This window comes from Ranitomeya imitator, chromosome 2 (assembly GCF_032444005.1).
Source record: "Ranitomeya imitator isolate aRanImi1 chromosome 2, aRanImi1.pri, whole genome shotgun sequence".
Classification (NCBI taxonomy): Eukaryota; Metazoa; Chordata; class Amphibia; order Anura; family Dendrobatidae; genus Ranitomeya; species Ranitomeya imitator.
In genome coordinates, this window is record NC_091283.1 from 640,531,485 (window position 1) to 640,551,629 (window position 20,145).

Consider the following 20,145-nt stretch of genomic DNA (forward strand, 5'->3'; position numbering starts at 1 on the left):
TGAGGAGAGAGGTACCGCCCTCATCTTTTATCTCCACTCAAGGTTTCCTGTCCTGGGGGCGGGAGCCATCTCTTACGTAACGGTGCTGTCATGGGGAAGGGAAAATCCACAGTGCGGATTACCTGCGGATTTACCAAAATCAGTCCGGAAAAGTCTGCAGAGTAATCCGCAGCGTGTGCACATAGCCTAAGGATAGGTCATCAATATAAAAGTAGTGAACAACCCCTTCAAGATTAAATATATTCCCTTGTACTGATTTCTGACATTTTGATTGTCCTTTGTTGGTCTGTAAATCGTGTTTTACATTAGTATTCCCAGCAGCCTCACCTCTCCGGTCAGCAGCTGAATGATCTTGTTGGTGAGGTCTAGGATCTTCTGCACTTTGTTTCTTTCATATATCAGTGATTGAGACGGAGGTTTCCCGACCAGAAGCTTGGTCTTTTTCCATTTTCCTAACACAATAGGATAGCTGCTGGTGGTAAGAGCCTCTCCAAATGTCTTCTTCACGAATTTGTAATTCTGTATATGGAGAGAGACCCTGATAAATATAGCTTCATACATTCACGCTATTGCTAGCCTCTATGGTCATGTCATTATAATATATTTAGAGATTAGACTGATGCCATGCGACTTAATTCCCGGTATCCCTTACATCTCCAGTAAGCAGGCAGATAATTTCCAGGGTGAGGTTTAATATCTTCTCAGTCATCAAGCTCTTGTTCTGGTCCATCCTCGGTGGGTCAAGCAGAAAAAGGACCATTATCCTTTGAAGGATCCTACACTGTAGGAACATGATTGGGAGAAAGAGCACTAATTCTAAAGTCACATAATAGACAATAAGGGAGATTTATAAAAGTGTGGAGCAGTTGCTCGTAGCCACCAAGGATACTCTGAAAAATGAAAGGCTGAATGTGATTTGTGCTGTGGGCAACTGCTGCATCACTGCAAAGTCTCCCTCTTGCCTTGTGTGATATACTGGCACTATCTGGTAATTATAAAGGGAAACATTTCATCAAATATCAAAGTCATAACTGGAGCCCTCTATTATAGATGTAAACATACGGGAAATAAGTGGACAGAGATTTTACTACATGTCTGAGGTTATACATGTGGCAAGCGAGTCTAAGGGCCTAGAGCACATATGTTAAATTCTGGTTCGCAGGGTGAGTATATTTGGCCCGAGGCGCCAGATGGATCCACTGAGTATATTTGGTTTGCGATGGGTCCCCCGCATGGCATCACACTTTTAACTATATCTGCACCCTAAATGCCGATACAGTTGAAATCAATGATGGAGGAGACAGAGGGAGCGTCATCTGACATTCCCTCTTCCATCATTCCATTTCTGTGCCTGATGTCTCCGCGCAGGGGGTGTGAGACACAATGTACTTGCTGTAACTAGATGTGCAGAGGATCTGAAGACACCATGAAGAGACTGGAGCAGCGGAGGAACGGGCAGATGTGAGTATTTTTTTTTTTTTTTAATCTGGGGCCTATTATACTTTATGAAGCACTATGTGGGCTCTTTATACTGTATAAAACACTGTAGGAGGCTGTTATACTATATGAAGCACTATGTGGCGCAATTACACTGTATGGAGCACAATGTGAGGCCTATTATACTTCATTTAGCACTATGTGGGGTCTATTACACAGTATGTAGCATTATGAGGGCCCTTTGTACTGTATGCAGCACTATGAGGTGCTTTTATACTGTATGTAGCACTAAGTGGGGCCTATTATACTGTATGGAGCACTATGTGGGGCTCATTATACTGTATGGAGGACTATGTGGGGCCATTATACTGTATGGATCATTATGTGGGTCCTATTATACTGTATGTACAGTCATGGCCAAAAGTATTGACACCCCTGCAATTCTGTCAGATAATTAATAATAATAATAATAATAATTTTTATTTATATAGCGCCAACAAATTCCGCAGCACTTTACAATTAAGCGGGGACATGTACAGACAATAAATTCAGTACAAGTTAAGACAATTTAAACAGTGACATTAGGGGTGAGGTCCCTGCTCGCAAGCTTACCATCTACAAGGAAATGGGGGGACACAATAGGTGTAAAGTGCTTGTTATTTCAGGTCTGGCAATTATAATAAATAGGGATTTTCATATAAAGCTGCATGATCCGGTCATCAGCCCGTGTGTTTAAGTGCAATAGTCAAGTATCAAGTGCAGTTATCATGTGCATGGAGGGTGTGGAGACAGATGAATAGTAGGGTGCAGATTCACATGCAGATAATATTTGGAAGGAGGGTACAGGACAAAGTTAGTTTACAGAGTAGTTGATTTGGTAGGCTTGTTTGAAGAGATGGGTTTTTAAAGCGCACTTTTAAAGCGCGCTGAGATAATTCTCAGTTTCTTCCTGAAAATGATTGCAAACACAAATTGTTTGGTATTATTATCTTCATTTAATTTGTCTTAAATGAAAAAACACAAAAAGAATTGTCCTAAAGCCAAATTGGATATAATTCCACACCAAACATAAAAAAGGGGGTGGACAAAAGTATTGGCACTGTTGGAAAAATCATGTGATGCTTCTCTAATTTGTGTAATTAACAGCACCTGTAACTTACCTGTGGCACCTAACAGGTGTTGTCAATAACTAAATCACACTTGCAGCCAGTTGACATGGATTAAAGTTGACTCAACCTCTGTCCTGTGTCCTTGTGTGTACCACATTGAGCATGGAGAAAAGAAAGAAGACCAAAGAACTGTCTGAGGACTTGAGAAACCAAATTGTGAGGAAGCATGAGCAATCTCAAGGCTACAAGTCCATCTCCAAAGACCTGAATGTTCCTGTGTCTACCGAGCGCAGTGTCATCAAGAAGTTTAAAGCCCATGGCACTGTGGCTAACCTCCCTAGATGTGGATGTAAAAGAAAAATTGACAAGAGATTTCAACACAAGATTGTGCGGATGTTGGAAAAAGAACCTCGACTAACATCCAAACAAGTTCAAGCTGCCCTGCAGTCCGAGGGTACAACAGTGTCAACCCGTACTATCCGTCGGCGTCTGAATGAAAAGGGACTGTATAGTAGGGACCCAGGAAGACCCCACTTCTTACCCCGAGACATAAAAAAGCCAGGCTGGAGTTTGCCAAAACTTACCTGAAAAAGCCTAAAACGTTTTGGGAGAATGTTCTCTGATCAGATGAGACAAAAGTAGAGCTTTTTGGGCAAAGGCATCAACATAGAGTTTACAGGAGAAAAAAAGAGGCATTCAAAGAAAAGAACATGGTCCCTACAGTCAAACATGGCGGAGGTTCCCTGATGTTTTGGGGTTGCTTTGCTGCCTCTGGCACTGGACTGCTTGACCGTGTGCATGGCATTATGAAGTCTGAAGACTACCAACAAATTTTGCAGCATAATGTAGGGCCCAGTGTGAGAAAGCTGGGTCTCCTTCAGAGGTCATGGGTCTTCCAGCAGGACAATGACCCAAAACACACTTCAAAAAGCACTAGAAAATGGTTTGAGAGAAAGCACTGGAGACTTCTAAGGTGGCCAGCAATGAGTCCAGACCTGAATCCCATAGAACACCTGTGGAGAGATCTAAAAATGGCAGTTTGGAGAAGGCACCCTTCAAATATCAGGGACCTGGAGCAGTTTGCCAAAGAAGAATGGTCTAAAATTCCAGCAGAGCATTGTAAGAAACTCATTGATGGTTACCGGAAGCGGTTGGTCGCAGTTATTTTGGCTAAAGGTTGTGCAACCAAGTATTAGGCTGAGGGTGCCAATACTTTTGTCTGGCCCATTTTTGGAGTTTTGTGTGAAATGATCAATGTTTTGCTTTTTGCTTCATTCTCTTTTGTGTTTTTTCATTTAAGACAAATTAAATGAAGATAATAATACCAAAGAATTTGTGTTTGCAATCATTTTCAGGAAGAAACTGAGTATTATCTGACAGAATTGAAGGGGTGTCAATACTTTTGGCCATGACTGTAGTACTAAATGGGTCCTATTATACTGCATGGAGCACTATGTGGAGCCCATTATACTGTATGGAACATTATGTGGACCACATTATACGGTATGGAGCACTATGTAGGGCCCATTATATTGTATGGAGGACTATGTGGGGCACATTATACTACATGGAACACTATGTGGGGCCATCATACTGTATGGAGCATTATGTGGGGCCATTATACTGTATGGAGGACTATGTGGAGCCCATTAAACTGTATGGAGCACTATGTGGAGCCCATTATACTGTATGGAGCACTATGTGGGGTCCATTATACTGTATGGAGCACTATGTAGGGCCCATAATACTGTATGGAGGACCATGTGGGGCCCATTATACTGTATGGAGCATTATGTGGGGCCATTATACTGTATGGAGCACCATGTGGATCCTATTAAACTGTATGGAGCACTATGTAGGGCCCATTATACTGTATGAAGCACTATGTCGGGCCCTTTATACTGTATGGAGGACTATGTGGGGGCCATTATACTACATAGAACACTGTGTGGGGCCATCATACTGTATGGAGCATTATGTGGTGTTAGGGCTAGCGGAACACACCAAATAATATAAAGGGAGATAAGAGGTGCGTTCGCAGCCCGGGTCCACAGTGCAGAGATGGAACCTGCTGCTGAGTAATGGCGGATGGACGCTTGCTCACACATGGGTTTAGACCTCACCCAGTGTGAATGGAAGCAAACTCTGTTGCGCCACAGAGTCGCCAAATATACGCTGCACCCTGTTAGCAGTCACAGGGTGCAGCTGAAAGACGCTAGTGGGATCCCTATGAATCACCCCCACTTTTGAGCCCGCGCCTGAGGATGCCCTGAGTCAGATGCTGAGTCCAAGTGGGAATTCCCACCCTACCCTGACCGGTTGTCAAGAAAGCGAACCGATTGCGCACGGTGCCGCACTGGCGGTCGCTGCTAATAGACCCTGTAGCTTGTGCCTAGTGCTGGATGGCACAGTCTGGCGCTAGGTAGCTCAATCACCCAAGTACTTTCAACAACACTAGGGATGGGAATGATTAAGGAGCTTTCACCAGATTCAGTCATACATCCACACACACACACAATTTCAGTTTTATACTAGCGCATGGCCGAGCGGCCATGCAAACCTTTTATATCTGTAGCCTTCCAGGACCTTCCTAGTGCTCCAATTGGAGCTGCTACAGGATCTGAGCATGTGACCCCCAACCACCAATGACAGGTCGTCCCGTGGGCATGCTCAGTAGAAGAAAAGCACGACTTAGTCCCTGGACCGTCTCCTCGCTGCTGATCAATGCCTATGTGGGGTCCATTATACTGTATGGAGCACTATGTGGAGCCCATTATACTGTATGGAGAACTATGTGGGGTCCATTATACTGTATGGAGCACTATGTAGGGCCCATTATACTGTATGGAGCACTATGTGGGGTCCATTATACTGTATGGAGCACTATGTGGGGTCCATTATACTGTATGGAGCACTATGTGGGGTCCATTATACTGTATGGAGCACTATGTAGGGCCCATTATACTGTACGGAGCACTCGGAGCACTATGTGGGGCCCTATATACTGTATGGAGGACTATGTGGGGCCCATTATACTACATGGAACACTATGTTGGGCCATCATATAGTATGGAGCATTTTGTGGGGCCATTACACTGTATGGAGCATTTTGTGGGGCCATTATACTGTATGGAGCACTATGTGGAGCCCATTGAACTGTATGGAGCACTATGTGGAGCCCATTATACTGTATGGAGCACTATGTGGGGTGCATTATACTGTATGGAGCACTATGTAGGGTCTATTATACTGTATGGAGCACTATGTAGGGCCCATTATACTGTATGGAGCACTATGTAGGGCCCATTATACTGTATAGAGCATTATGTGGGGCCATTATACTGTATGGACTACCATGTGGGGCCTATTAAACTGTATGGAGCACTATGTAGGGCCCATTATGCTGTATGGAGCACTATGTAGGGCCCTTTATACTGTATGGAGGACTATGTGGGGCCCATTATACTGTATTGAGCACTTTTCGTTGCCACTATACTGTATGGAGGGCTGCGTAGGGATTAAGTTTAAGAATCATACTGTGATGGGGTCACATTCACTGCAGCCCTCCGCCAGTCAGGCCTTTATGGCAGAGTGGCCCGACGTAAGCCTCTCCTCAGTGCAAGACATATGAAAGCCCACAGTTTGCTAAAAAAAAACATGAATGACTCCCAGACTATGAGAAATAAGATTCTCTGGTCTGATGAGACGAAGATAGACCTTTTTGGTGATAATTGTAAGTGGTATGTGTGGAGAAAACCAGGCACTGCTCATCACCTGTCCAATGCAATCCCAACAGTGAAACATGGTGGTGGCAGCATCATGCTATGGGGGTGTTTTTCAGCTGCAGGGACAGGACGACTGATTGCCATTGAACATGAATACGGCCAAGTACAGAGATATCCTGGATGAAAACCTCTTCCGGAGTGCCTGGACCTCAGACTTGGCCGAAGGTTCACCTTCCAACAAGACAATGACCCTAAGCACACCGCTAAAATAACAAAGGAGTGGCTTCAGAACAATTCTGTGACCATTCTTGACTGGCCCAGCCAGAGCCCTGACCTAAACCCAATTGAGCATCACTGGAGAGACCTGAAAATGGCTGTCCACCAACATTCACCATCCAACCTGACGGAACTGGAGAGAATCTGCAAGGAAGAATGGCAGAGGATCCCCAAATCCAGGTGTGAAAAGCTTGTATCATTCCCAAGAAGACTCATGGCTGTACTAGCTCAAAAGGTGCTTCTACTCAATACTGAGCAAAGGGTCTGAATACTTATGACCATGTGATATTTTGTTTTTTCTTTTTTAATAAATTTGCAAAAATTTCTACATTTCTGTTTTTTTCAGTCAAGATGGGGTAGCACGGTGGCGCAGTGGTTAGCACTACAGCCTTGCAGCGCTGGGGTCCTGGGTTCTAATCCCACCCAGGACAACATCTGCAAAGAGTTTGTATGTTCTCTCCGTGTTTGCGTGGGTTTCCTCCGGGCACTCCGGTTTCCTCCCACATTCCAAAGACTAATTCCAAATTAGAATTCCAAAGGAATTCTAGATTGTGAGCCCAATTGGGGACAGTAATGATAATGTGTGCAAAACTGTAAAGCGCTGCGGAATATGTTAGCGCTATATAAAAATAAAGATTATTATTATTATTATGGGGTGCAGAGTGTACATTAATGAGAAAATATTAACTTTTTTAAATTTACCAAATGGCTGCAATGAAACAAAGAGTGAAAAATTTACCCACTGTAAAGGAGAAATGCCTCTGACATGAAAAATGGAAACATGATCTCTGGAAATAACAACTGTTAGCCTTGAAAACCTCATGACCTTGTACCAGCTGCTTGGATAGTTCTATGATATGAACAGCTGCCTACAAAATGTATCCCAGCTACAATAGAATTATAGTGAAACAATAAAATAGATAAATTAATATCATATAAAGGGAACCTATCAGGTCCCCAAATCCTGTTAAACCAGCACCATTAAGCTGCATAGAACTATGTAAACATATGCATGCAACATAAAGCAACATTGTTATATGTGCATACATAGAAAAGTGACATTGGAGGCTAAGGGGACAGATTTATTAAAATTGTGGGCATGATAGGGCTGCATAAGTGCCCACACATTCTCTGGGCTCAGTGCCGAGCTCCGCCACAGCAGTCAGTAGGGTGTGAGAACACTGAATCCAGGGCTTGCATAGTGCACGGATGAAGCCGGGGGCAGTACACCTGGCATCACTGTACCATGTAGCATGCATGCAGGATAGATCAAGGGCCGACGTGCAGACCCGGTGCTGTACTTCAATCACTGGGGGAGGTTTAGTCCGTGGGAGTAAGTGCCAAACCAGATCAGTCCGCATCAATTTTCATTTTGTGTGCTGCAGTATACAAGTTGATTTTGCTCAAATAAACGCATTTATATAATAAAAGGAATACATCATTTTAATGCAGGAATAAGGCTAAACAACTGATAGGTTCAATTTAAAGAGGTTTTCTGGTGAATGAAGAGAAAATTATCACCTATCCACAGGATTAATCGGTGGGAGTCCAACAGTTGTGAACCCCACTAATTGTAGGAGGACACTTAACATTTTATAACGGAATGGCATCATGTATCCCCAACCGCCGCTGCATTCATTCGATATGAACCCAAAAGAAATAATTAATGGAGCAACATCTGAGCTGGCGCACTGCCGCTCCATTCTAACGAGGATTTCCGTTGGTCTATAGGTTACCGCCTATTTTATGGGTAAGTGACAACCTCTCTTCACTTGAGAACCCCTCTAAGGGTATGTTCACACGTTCAGGATTTCCATCCTTTTTTTTTCCTGACTGTTTTTTAAAAAACTGCAGCTCTTGGCAGAAAACGCAGGTCCTTTTTTTGGTCCTTTTTTGGTCCGTTTTTGATGCGTTTTTTGATGCGTTTTTTGATGCGTTTTTTGATGCGTTTTTTGATGCGTTTTTTTGATGCAGTTTTCTAGCCAGAGTCTGTGTGTTTTCTAGGAATTTTTTTAGGGTTAAAATGGCTGAAAATACCCTAACCCTAACCCTACCCCTAACCCTACCCCTAACCCTACCCCTAACCCTACCCCTAACCCTAACCCTACCCCTAACCCTACCCCTAACCCTACCCCTAACCCTAACCCTACCCCTAACCCTAACCCTAACCCTAACCCTACCCCTAACCCTACCCCTAACCCTAACCCTACCCCTAACCCTAACCCTACCCCTATTCTAACCTTAGTGAAAAAAAAAAAAAAAAAATTCTTTATTTTTTTTATTGTCCCTACCTATGGGGGTGACAAAGGGGGGGGGGTGTCATTTACTATTTTTTTATTTTGATCACTGAGATAGGTTATATCTCAGTGATCAAAATGCACTTTGGAACGAATCTGCCGGCCGGCAGATTCGGCGGGCGCACTGCGCATGCGCCCGCCATTTTGCAAGATGGCGGCGCCCAGGGAGAAGACGGCCGGACGGACACCGGGACGCCGGGTGAGTATAAGGGGGGGAGATTAGGGCACGGGGGGGGCATCGGAGCACTGGGGGGGGGCATCGAAGCACTGGGGGGGGGCATCGGAGCACGGGGGGGCGGGATCGGAACACGGGGGGGGCAGCCACACTCCGCCCACGCACTTCCGCCCGCTCCCCGCACTTCCTGCTGCAGCGGTTCTGCACATCAAATCGCAGTAAAACCCGCAGATATATTTTTGATCTGCGGGTTTTACTGCGGTTTGGACCTCACAATGGAGGTCTATGGGTGCAGAACCGCTGCGGCTCCGGAAAAAGAATTGACATGCTCCTTCTTTTTTCCGGGAGCTATTCAGCGCGTCTTTTTTTTAACAATTTCCGGACCATGTGCACAGTGTGTCCTGTTTTCCATAGGGTACAGTGTACTGTACCCTGCATGGAAAACAGCTGCGGAACCGCAGCGGCAAAACCGCCGCGGTTCCGCGGTAAAAAACGCACTGTGTGAACATGGCCTAAGACCTCCAAATGTCTTTTCTTTTGGCCTTTAAGAGACAAGGAAATATTTATATCTACAGTAGGGAAGAAAAGTATTCAGTCAGCCACCAATTGTGCAAGTTCTCCAACTTAAAAAGATGAGAGAGGCCTGTAATTGACATCATAGGTAGACCACAACTATGAGAGTCAAAATGAGAAAACAAATAATTGCGATTGATTGCAATTATCTGTTTCAAAGGGTGTGCAACCAAATATTAAGTTTCTTTGTGTTGCTTCAATTCACACTAGGGAAATATGATATATATCTATATCTATATATATATATATATATATAGATATAGATCTATATCTATATATATCTATATATATATATACACACACATACTGTATATAGCTAAAAAAAATAAAGGGAACACTAAAATCCCACATCCTAGATATCATTGAATGAAATATTTCAGTTGCAAATCTTTATTCATTACATAGTGGAATGTGTTCAGAACAATAATACATAAAAATGATCAATGTAAAGGAAAATGAATATCCCACGGAGGTCTGGATTTGGAATGATACTCAAATTCAAAGTGGAAAATGAAGTTACAGACTGATCCAACTTCAGTGGAAATGCCTCAAGACAAGGAAATGATGCTCAGTAGTGTGTGTGGCCTCCACGTGCCTGTATGGCCTCCCTAAAACGCCTGGACTTGCTCCTAATGAGGCGGCGGATGGTATCCTGAGGGATCTCCTCCCAGACCTGGACTAATGCATCCGCCAACTCCTGGACAGTCTGTGGTGCAACGTGACATTAGTGGATGGTGCGAGACATGATGTCCCAGAGATGTTCAGTCAGATTCAGGTCTGGGGAACGGGAGGGCCAGTCCAAAGCTTCAATGCCTTCATCTTGCAGAAACTGCTGGCACACTCCAGCCACATGAGGTCTGGCATTGTCCTGCATTAGGAGGAACCCAGGGCCAACCACACCAGCATATGGTCTCAGAAGGGGTCTGAGGATCTCATCTCGGTAAATAATGGCAGTCAGGCTACCTCTGGCGAGCACATTGAGGGCTGTGCGGCCCTCCAAAGAAATGCCACGCCACACCATTACTGACCCACTGCCAAACCGGTCATGCTGAAGGATGTTGCAGGCAGATCACTCTTCACAGCGTCTCCAGACTCCATTATGAACCTGCTTTCATCTGTGAAGAGTATAGGGCGCCATTGGCGAATTTGCCAATCCTAGTGTTCTGTGGCAAATGCCAAGCGTCCTGCACGGTGTTCGGCTGTGAGCACAACCACCATCTGTGGACGTCGGGCACTCAGACCATCCTCATGGAGTCGGTTTCTAACCGTTTGTGCAGACACATGCACATTTGTGGCCTGCTGGAGGTCATTTTGCAGGGCTCTGGCAGTGCCCTTCCTTGTACAAAGGCTGAGGTAGCGGTTCTGCTGCTGGGTTATTGCCCTCCCATGGCCCCCTCCACATCTCCTGGTGTACTGGCCTGTCTCCTGGTAGCGCCTCCAGCCTCTACGCTGGACACTACGCTGACAGACACAGCAAACCTTCTTGCCACAGCTCACATTGATGAGCCATCCTGTATGAGCTGCACTACCCGAGCCACTTGTGTGGGTTGTAGAGTCTGTCTATTGCTACCACGAGTGTGAAAGCACAACCAACATTCAAAAGTGACCAAAACATCAGCCAGAAAGCATTGGTACTGAGATGTGGTCTGTGGTCCCCACCTGCAGAACCACTCTTATGGAGTGTGTCTTGATAAAGTTTGATTTACTTGGAGCTATATTCTGTTGTTTAAGTGTTCCCTTTATTTTTTTGAGCAGTATATATATATATATATATATATATATATATACATACAGTGCTGTGCAAATTAATTGGGATAAAGCATTATTTAAGAGTAAAATCGTAAGTTGGTTACCAGTCAGTGATTCAAACCAGTTTTAATATATAATGAATACGTTTTGGTCAACTAGCCAGTGGAAAAAGGTAATTCTCAGAATTAGTATGTAACAGTGCATTATAAAATTTTATTTTTTTGCTTTGTCCCAATTAATTTGCACAGCATTGTACATACACACATAGTAAATACATTAAATAGAGATGATACATAGCCATAGCTTTGTGCTGAAATGATGACTGGGGCACAGTAATCCCGAGGTTACCTTGTTGTCACAGGAGGGGTGTGGTGGATTTTGTATTTAGTAGGTTGTTAGGGAAAGCTGACCCCAGTGACCAGTCCATCGCCATAATGGCATCTAATAATGTAGGAGCAGAAAAGGTTATCAGGAATAGAGAACGGTCGGACTGCTTATTCCTGGAGAAAGCTTAGTACAGATGTCCTGTACACAGCCATGGCCATGTATAACTGCACACATACAGTATGTATATACAGACAGCAGCTCAGGCGATACATACCCGGAGCTGAGGCTTAGCGGTGTCCTAAACGCTGAAGCTGCTCATTCACAGATTGGCTAAAGGACCTGTGGTGATGTCACTGTCACGTGACAGGTAAATGAGGGGGTGGAGCTACAGAGAGACTAATATGTGGCAGCGAAAGACCTGTGGTGATGTCACTGTCATGTGACTTGTCATGTGAGGGGCGGAGCGCTTGAAAGTATGAAAAGGAAGGGTGAAGGACCTGCGGTGATGTCACTAGTCACATGAGGAGGGCGGAGCTCAGGCGACTATAAGAAGGAAGGCTGAAGGACTTGCGGGGATGTAACTAGTCAAATAAGGGGGAGGAGCTAATGAGAGTAAAATCAGGAGGGGGTAAAGGGCCTGCGGTGATGTCACTAGTCACATGAGGGGTGGAGCTCGTGAGCGTATAGTCAGAGGAAATGAAGGACCTGCGGGGATGTCACATGAGGGGGCGGAGCTTATGAGCGTTTAATTCGGAGGGTTGAAGGACCTGCGATGATGTGACATGGGGGGCGGAGCTTATGAGCGTGTAATAAGGAGGGTTGAAGGACCTGCGATGATGACACATGATGGGGCGGAGCTTGAGCGAATAATAATGAGGGGTGACGAACCTTCGGTGAACTTGTACCCGTATTATATCACGTGGAGGGAGACCCTTGTTTTTCTTGCTATTATGAACTTCCCTGTGCTGAGGCCGCCATGACGTCTCCCCCTCATATGTCACACCATACTGAAGTGGGGGATCCTTAGCAGCTTCTTATTTGCAAGATGTTTGTTCTTTTTTTTTTGCAAGTTTATTACTGAGCCGAGATCATCACAATAACAAAATACAGGCGCCCTGACGTGTATAATGCTGACAAGAGGCTGCAGAAATAGAAAAGAGGGCAGTGTTATCCAAAGGGTTAAATGACTTTGGTCTCCTGATATCACACTATGGACGCACAGACGGATTTGGATGAGTGAGTGTGCGCGTTAGGCTACGTTCACATTTGCGTTGCTGGGCGCAGCGTCGTCGACGCATGCGTCATGCGCCCCTATCTTTAACATGGGGGCGCATGGACATGTGCCGGTATGTGTTGTATTGCGTTTTACGACGCATGCCTCATATTGACACACAGACGGCGCAGAGGACGCTACTTGTAGCGTTTTCCCGCGTTATGCCGCGGTGTAACGTAGTTCGTTAAACGTACCGTCATAACACAGTGTGACCCTAGCCTAACGCGCACACTCACTCATCACGAATAGGGATGGCTCACATAAAGCTCCGGTCACTCCAGCTGACATCAGAATGGGCAGTCAGTCCTCATCTCCTCAAAGAACAGGCGAGTAAGGGTATGTGCACACAATCAGGAATTGACAGTGCTTTGGACGCAGCGCATGTCTGTCTCCGCAGCGGTCTCTGGACGCATAGTGGAGATGGGATTTCTTGAAATCTCATCCACTATGCGGTAACATCTGGCCGCTGCATAAGTACGCAGATTCCAACCCGCAGCATTTACTGATCGTGTGCACATAGGATCACATGAGTTTGGGCCACTGATCTCTCACCACCACACAGATAACAATGCCCGCCTCTAATATCAGTTCATGCTGGGCCAGTCCACATAGATTCATGTCACAAGAGCTGGGCAGCTACATGGTTTTATAGTGGTCCATGACTTTGGACCACAGATCTCACAGTGCAGACACACAGAGGTTCCCCGCATGAAACTCAAGTCACTCCAGAGGGGTTTGGGGAAAACAGCTGGTATCAATGTTGTCAGACAGCTAATTAGCACTGATTCAAATAGGTAACTGGTGTTTTCAAAGGGTGAAGTGACTTTGGGCTATTGATCTCTCATGAGGCACACTAAAGAGGATGGCCCTCGTCATCACTCTATACTGGTCCAAAGGGGTTTTAGGCTTGTTTCACATTTGCGCTAGAATCCGCAGCGTTTAATCCGCAACCTGAAATGCACGATAAACCGCATGCAAACGCAGCGTTTTTTAGACGCATAAGGTAACACATGCGGTAAAAAAACGCAACGTTTACACTCTTTTCCATGCATTTTGCATGCGTTTGCGTTTTCTGTGCGAATGCTGGAAAATTTAACAGGAGAAAAATCTAGATAAACAGACACCGCCAATGGGACTACAGTGGGCGTGTATTATGGGATATCTTTATATAGACCCTTGGACTGCTGAAATCTTCACAGTTTGCTCCTGTATCCTGTGTCATGATGGATCTTTGCATGGAGAGCTTTTATTTCAACTTGGATTTGAGAATCAAGCTGTTTCTTGCCTGTGCTTTTGTTTGGGAACAACAAAGAAATCGAGAAAGACAGAGAAGGACACGGCGTCAGTGTTTTTGGAGACACCCCATTATTGAACTCCGGGAGAGCCGTGGAGCCTACCACACGCTATATGGCGAGCTTAATGCCTACCCGGGCAAATTCCCGGAATATACCAGGATGTCTCAAGAGACTTTTCAGGATTTGCTTTGTCGTGTCCAAGGAGCCATCCGGAGACAAGACACCCAGCTCCGTAGAGCGATTCCTGCAGAGGAACGTCTCCTGGTCACCCTAAGGTGAGTAATAATTCTAAACAAATGCCTGTCATAATTATTATTGGTCTGCCATGTATTATTTGTATTTTCCTTTATGTGTTTAGCTAAACACCACCATAAGTAGAATTGTTCGTAATTTTTTCTTTTTTTTGTTTCTTTCAGATTCCTGGCTACCGGAGAGAGCTTATCATCCCTCCACTTTCAGTACCGGCTTGGAATTTCCACCTTGTCTGGAATAGTTGCGGACACCTGCCGGGCTTTGTGGAACTTTCTCCGGGATGAATTTATCCCCCTATCCACTGTGGACATGTGGATGGAAATTGCCAACAAATTCTGGAGTGTGTGTAATTTTCCCAACTGTTTGGGAGCAGTGGATGGAAAGCACATACAGATTACCAAACCCACCAGATCTGGATCCGAGTACTTTAACTGCAAGAAATATTTTTCTGTAGTGCTCATGGCAATAGCAGATGTGGACTGTCGCTTTATCGCCGTGGACATTGGAGCTTTTAGCCGTGGCAATGATTCCCAGACTTTCAAGAACTCGAATATGGGCCGACGTTTGTATGGCAAAAATTTTAATTTTCCCCTGCCACGACCTCGCCAACACTCAAGGCCCACCGATGCCTTTTGTTATGGTTGGGGATGAGGCCTTTCAGATGTGTGAAAACCTACTGAAGCCATATTCCAGTAGGGACTTGAACCACACTAAAAGGATTTATAACTACAGACTGACCAGGGCCCGAAGAATAGTTGAGTGTACCTTTGGGATTCTTGTCTCAAAATGGCGCATTCTTGGGACAGCCATTAATCTAAAAATGGAGACAGTCGATGAGGTTCTCAAAGCCTGTGTGGTTCTTCACAATTACATATTGGCTAAGGATCCCCAACATTGAACTGGGTGAACCAGTTGCAAACCCATTGCCAGATTACCAGCATCACCCTCTGCGGTCAACTGTTGAAGTTGCCCACATGCGGAACCAATTTGCTGCCTATTTTGTTTCTGACATCGGACATGTGCCATGGCAAGATAATATTGTGTAAAATGTGCTGTTGGGTTTGGGTCTGTACCAGTTATGTTTTAAATGTTACTAATATTTTTTGTTAATAAACAACGTGTTTTGATACCTGTGCCAAGTCTCCTATGTCTTTCCTCTAAAAACCACTTATGTTGTTAGTGGTAAGGTAATTGACGTCATTACATCCTGAATCTCTTCTGCAGTATCTATTGGATGCAGACTGAAGAGACAATGGAGGTATAATACAAAGCATATCTACAGTATACTCACCAGTTCATGAGGGAGAAATAATGACTTCATGTTGCACAAAACCCAGCCTCATGAATTCACTATTTCTGACACCTGTCCAGGTGAGTATAGATATGCCTTGCATGACCTCCATCGTCTCTTCAGTTTGTGTGAAATAGATTACGTTGACTGAAGAGAAAATGGAGGTTATACAAGGCAGTTCTCTACTCACCAGGTTAGGTGTAATAAATAATGAGTTCAAGACGCAGAGTTGTGTACATCATGAACTCACTATTTATGACATATGACCTGTTGAGTATAGATCTGCTTTGTATTACCGCCATAGTCTCTTCAGTCTGCATCACATAGATTAAGCAGGCTGAAGAGATTATGGAGAAAATACAAGTAATATTAGTTTTTGACAACTCATAGCTCCATACCAAACACACAAAGCTGCAGTGTTCTACTTAATAACTCCTGGAGCTATGAGGTGGCAAATAACAAAGTTTACGGTGCAGTGTGTTTATTCGGCGCACGGTGTGTGTTGCCGGCGGTGAAATGCACAAATAACCAAACAGTATTGGGACAAAAAACTATTACCATTTATTTAAACCAAAAAAAAAAATTAACAGCGCCTGCTTGGGGTAGAGTGACGGAACTGGGGGGTGTATAACTATAAGGCCTGGCTGACTGAAGATGACGCAGGGGTTGCAGGAGAAGGGGCAATTAAACTAGTGGGGTCAGGGAGTTCAGGGATGGTGCTAGAGGCATGAGAAGGCAGAGACACACTGGAAGGGCGAGACAAACCTGACATCACAGACACATTCTGCTACAGATGGATCTGGATAAGTTGGAAACTTGGGCTGAAAGGTGGCAGATGAGGTTTAACAATGATAAATGTAAGGTTATACACATGGGAAGAGGGAATCAATATCACCATTACACACTGAACGGGAAACCACTGGGTAAATCTGACAGGGAGAAGGACTTGGGGATCCTAGTTAATGATAAACTTACCTGGAGCAGCCAGTGCCAGGCAGCAGCTGCCAAGGCAAACAGGATCATGGGGTGCATTAAAAGAGGTCTGGATACACATGATGAGAGCATTATACTGCCTCTGTACAAATCCCTAGTTAGACCGCACATGGAGTACTGTGTCCAGTTTTGGGCACCGGTGCTCAGGAAGGATATAATGGAACTAGAGAGAGTACAAAGGAGGGCAACAAAATTAATAAAGGGGATGGGAGAACTACAATACCCAGATAGATTAGCGAAATTAGGATTATTTAGTCTAGAAAAAAGACGACTGAGGGGCGATCTAATAACCATGTATAAGTATATAAGGGGACAATACAAATATCTCGCTGAGGATCTGTTTATACCAAGGAAGGTGACGGGCACAAGGGGGCATTCTTTGCGTCTGGAGGAGAGAAGGTTTTTCCACCAACATAGAAGAGGATTCTTTACTGTTAGGGCAGTGAGAATCTGGAATTGCTTGCCTGAGGAGGTGGTGATGGCGAACTCAGTCGAGGGGTTCAAGAGAGGCCTGGATGTCTTCCTGGAGCAGAACAATATTGTATCATACAATTATTAGGTTCTGTAGAAGGACGTAGATCTGGGTATTTATTTATTATGATGGAATATAGGCTGAACTGGATGGACAAATGTCTTTTTTCGGCCTTACTAACTATGTTACTATGTATGTTACTATGACACATTGGGAGGTGAGGTGGGAGGGATAGCGATAGTCCGCATTTTTTTCTCCTTTTTTGGGATCGGCGCTGCGGTCTGAGGAGCCTCGGTGGGCTCATTTCTTGTGGCCCGGTCATGGTGGCCGACCTGTCATTGTCCGTGAGCTGCTGCTGCATTGTGGTGATGGTGGTGGGGAAGGCCATGCCAGGGTCCGGCTGCTGCAGCATGGTGGTGGGAAAGGCCATGCCAGGCTCCGGGTGCTGCTGCTGCATCCTGGTGGTGGTGAAAGCCATTCCAGGGTCTGGGTGCTGCTGCATGCTGGTGGTGTAAAGCTTGCCAGGGTCCGGGTGCTTCTGCTACTGCAGCTGGGACCTGGTGATGGTGGCCGACCTGTCTTGATCCGGGTGCTGCTGCTGCATGGTGGTGGCAGTGGAGGATGTCCAAGCAGGAGCAGCAGTTGGCAGTGGGCTGTCCTACAGCACTCGGCATGATGGTGGTGCTGTGGTGGAGTCCGGCAGTGCTTGGAATGGTGGTGGCCGTACAGTGGTATGCAGAAGAGCTCGGCATTGAGGTCAAGCATGTCAGTGTTGGCACAGGTGGAAATGCCACCACTGGCTGCTGAAAATGCCGAGTCTGCTGTATAGCCTGCACGTAAGCAGCATTGCAGGCCTGCATGACACTAAGCTGGAGATCAGGAGTAAGGTGTTCCGACATGCCCTGTTCAATTTGATTGAAAAAATCAAATTGATGTGCTGGCCTCTGGAGGTTGGCATTCACTTGGTCAAGGCTTCTCGTGACATCCTGGATAAGTGTATTCATATGGCTTAAGCCACTATCCAGTCTGTCTCCCATCGCCTTGAGTCCATCATGAAAGATCGAGCTCAAGTGCAAAAACTCGGGCATGAGTGACCTGTCCGAGGCCTTCTGCCGCTGCCGGGAGGAGTCCCAAAAAAAAAAAAGAGGCAGAGGATTGGGACAGGAGGAACACCTGATGGACCAGCTTCCTAGTCTCCAGTCTGTGTTGCAGGCCCACTTACTGCTGCACTGCTGGATGGCTGGGACGGGTCCATGGCTGTTTGACGAAGGACCGCTCCAGAACCAGGGTCAAGAGTGCTGCTCCAGGTGCTGTGGACAAAAAAACATTAGTACTAAACATTTATAATGGTAAAAGCGCCAACTCCTATGGAATTGAAAAATACAGATTAGGGAATACAACACAATCCAATGCAACCCAAAAATACGTTCTGAGCAAAGACCAGTCTCAAAAATGCCAGCATGCGGTGATGCTTACATTTTCTGATCTTTGCTCCAGAACCACTGGGAACCCGGCTCTCTTGACGAAGGTCCTTGTTGAAGCGATCCTTCATCGAATGTCAACGTGTTGTAAGATTGCACTTACTGATTTGGCAGCAGATTAACATAGTCAGGCACGGGTTTTCACTTTAACAGTCCATGTGGTTTATTATGGAGTCATAAGCCACAGAAATATGAACAACAAGCAAACAGTTTTTACATTAATCTTCACATCATAGTATACGGCTTTGAAACACGGTCACTAAACATGCCAAACCTCTGTGTCCAGTTATCATGGGCGACCGCACGCCATACAGTTCATTAATGTCCATGGAGCACAACAGGCACCAACATCCGACATTACGGTTGCAGTCTCTAATCATGCTGGACCTTACTCCGTCCAGTTACTATGGGTGACTGCACGGTTACCCATACGCTCCATTTGCTGACTCCTGCCAGTACTCTCTCCCTCAGGGAAGCTGCCGAACTGGGATCACTGTCCCGGGCAATGCCTTGCTCACCAGGCCACCTGATAGTCCAGATCCTCAGACGGGCTGTAGCTTCCCCAAATGCAGTGCCATCGCGGACTCTGCACAAGCGTCCTCTCTGTGCGCTATTCAGGATGTCCATCCCCACCTGGTACAGTCCAACGCACAGGCCCCCCAAGGCCTCCCCCATGTGCTCTTCAGGGACCTAGTCCTACTCCCAGGACCTCCCAACACAGAGGCCCTCCAGGACCTGGCACACAGACCACTCAGGTCCATCCATCTTTCCCATCTGACCCACATTGTCACATTATATACTTGTAGCCCCACCCATAGGTGGGAGGTGTGTGTGGCTAGGTCAACAATTACAACTACAGATATGCCTCCATGCATATCCTGAGGAGCACATGCAGCGCCCCTTAGCAGTAACAGGGGTCACTGCATCACAGTGTTCTGACTTTGAGCACTGTTGAAAAATAAAAATAATGGTTAGGCAATGCACTTTTGGCCGGGATCACACAACTGTGTGTGATGAGAGAAACAGGATTGCTGGACACACTGTCATGAAAATACAGAAAAATCTTTAAATGAGAAGGTGTGTCCAAAGTTTTGGTCTGTACTGTATATACATCAAATCTCCAGGATATATACATGTGCATGATAAAGTTATGCTGAACAAATGTATGGACTGTGTATCGTGATATAAATAAAAAAAAAAGATATAAAAATACATTATTGTATGAAATAACACTGCAAAGACTGTATTAGTGATGTAAACACAAAAAGAATAAAATAAGAAATATATGTGATATATATGATTTTAAAACTGTGGTCCAATCATTGAACAAAACAAAATAAATAAATTGTAAAGAAAAAGTTTATATTAATGAATATACAATATATAAGAAAAGGAACCCAGAAAGAGAGATGTGTAAAAA

The 20,145-nt window shown here is 45.1% G+C and overlaps 1 protein-coding gene across 2 annotated transcripts in view; it reads right to left on the reverse strand.

Moving 5' to 3' along the window:
- The window catches only part of LOC138665356 (zinc finger protein 271-like), a 43,490-nt gene extending 31,460 nt beyond the window's left edge, over positions 1 to 12,030 (reverse strand). The window contains exons 1-2 of one of the 2 annotated variants that reach the window (XM_069752760.1): positions 11,943 to 12,030; positions 328 to 519 (exon numbers count right to left, since the gene is read on the reverse strand). Coding sequence is in view for 1 of the 2 variants with exons in the window: in XM_069752759.1 (XP_069608860.1) it covers positions 328 to 519; positions 653 to 793 (333 nt within the window). In the remaining variant the exon portion in view is untranslated. Of the gene's footprint in view, positions 1 to 327; positions 520 to 652; positions 852 to 11,942 lie in introns of those variants that run through there. The other variant, XM_069752759.1, reaches the window with a different exon arrangement.
- Positions 12,031 to 20,145: the final 8,115 nt, after the last annotated feature.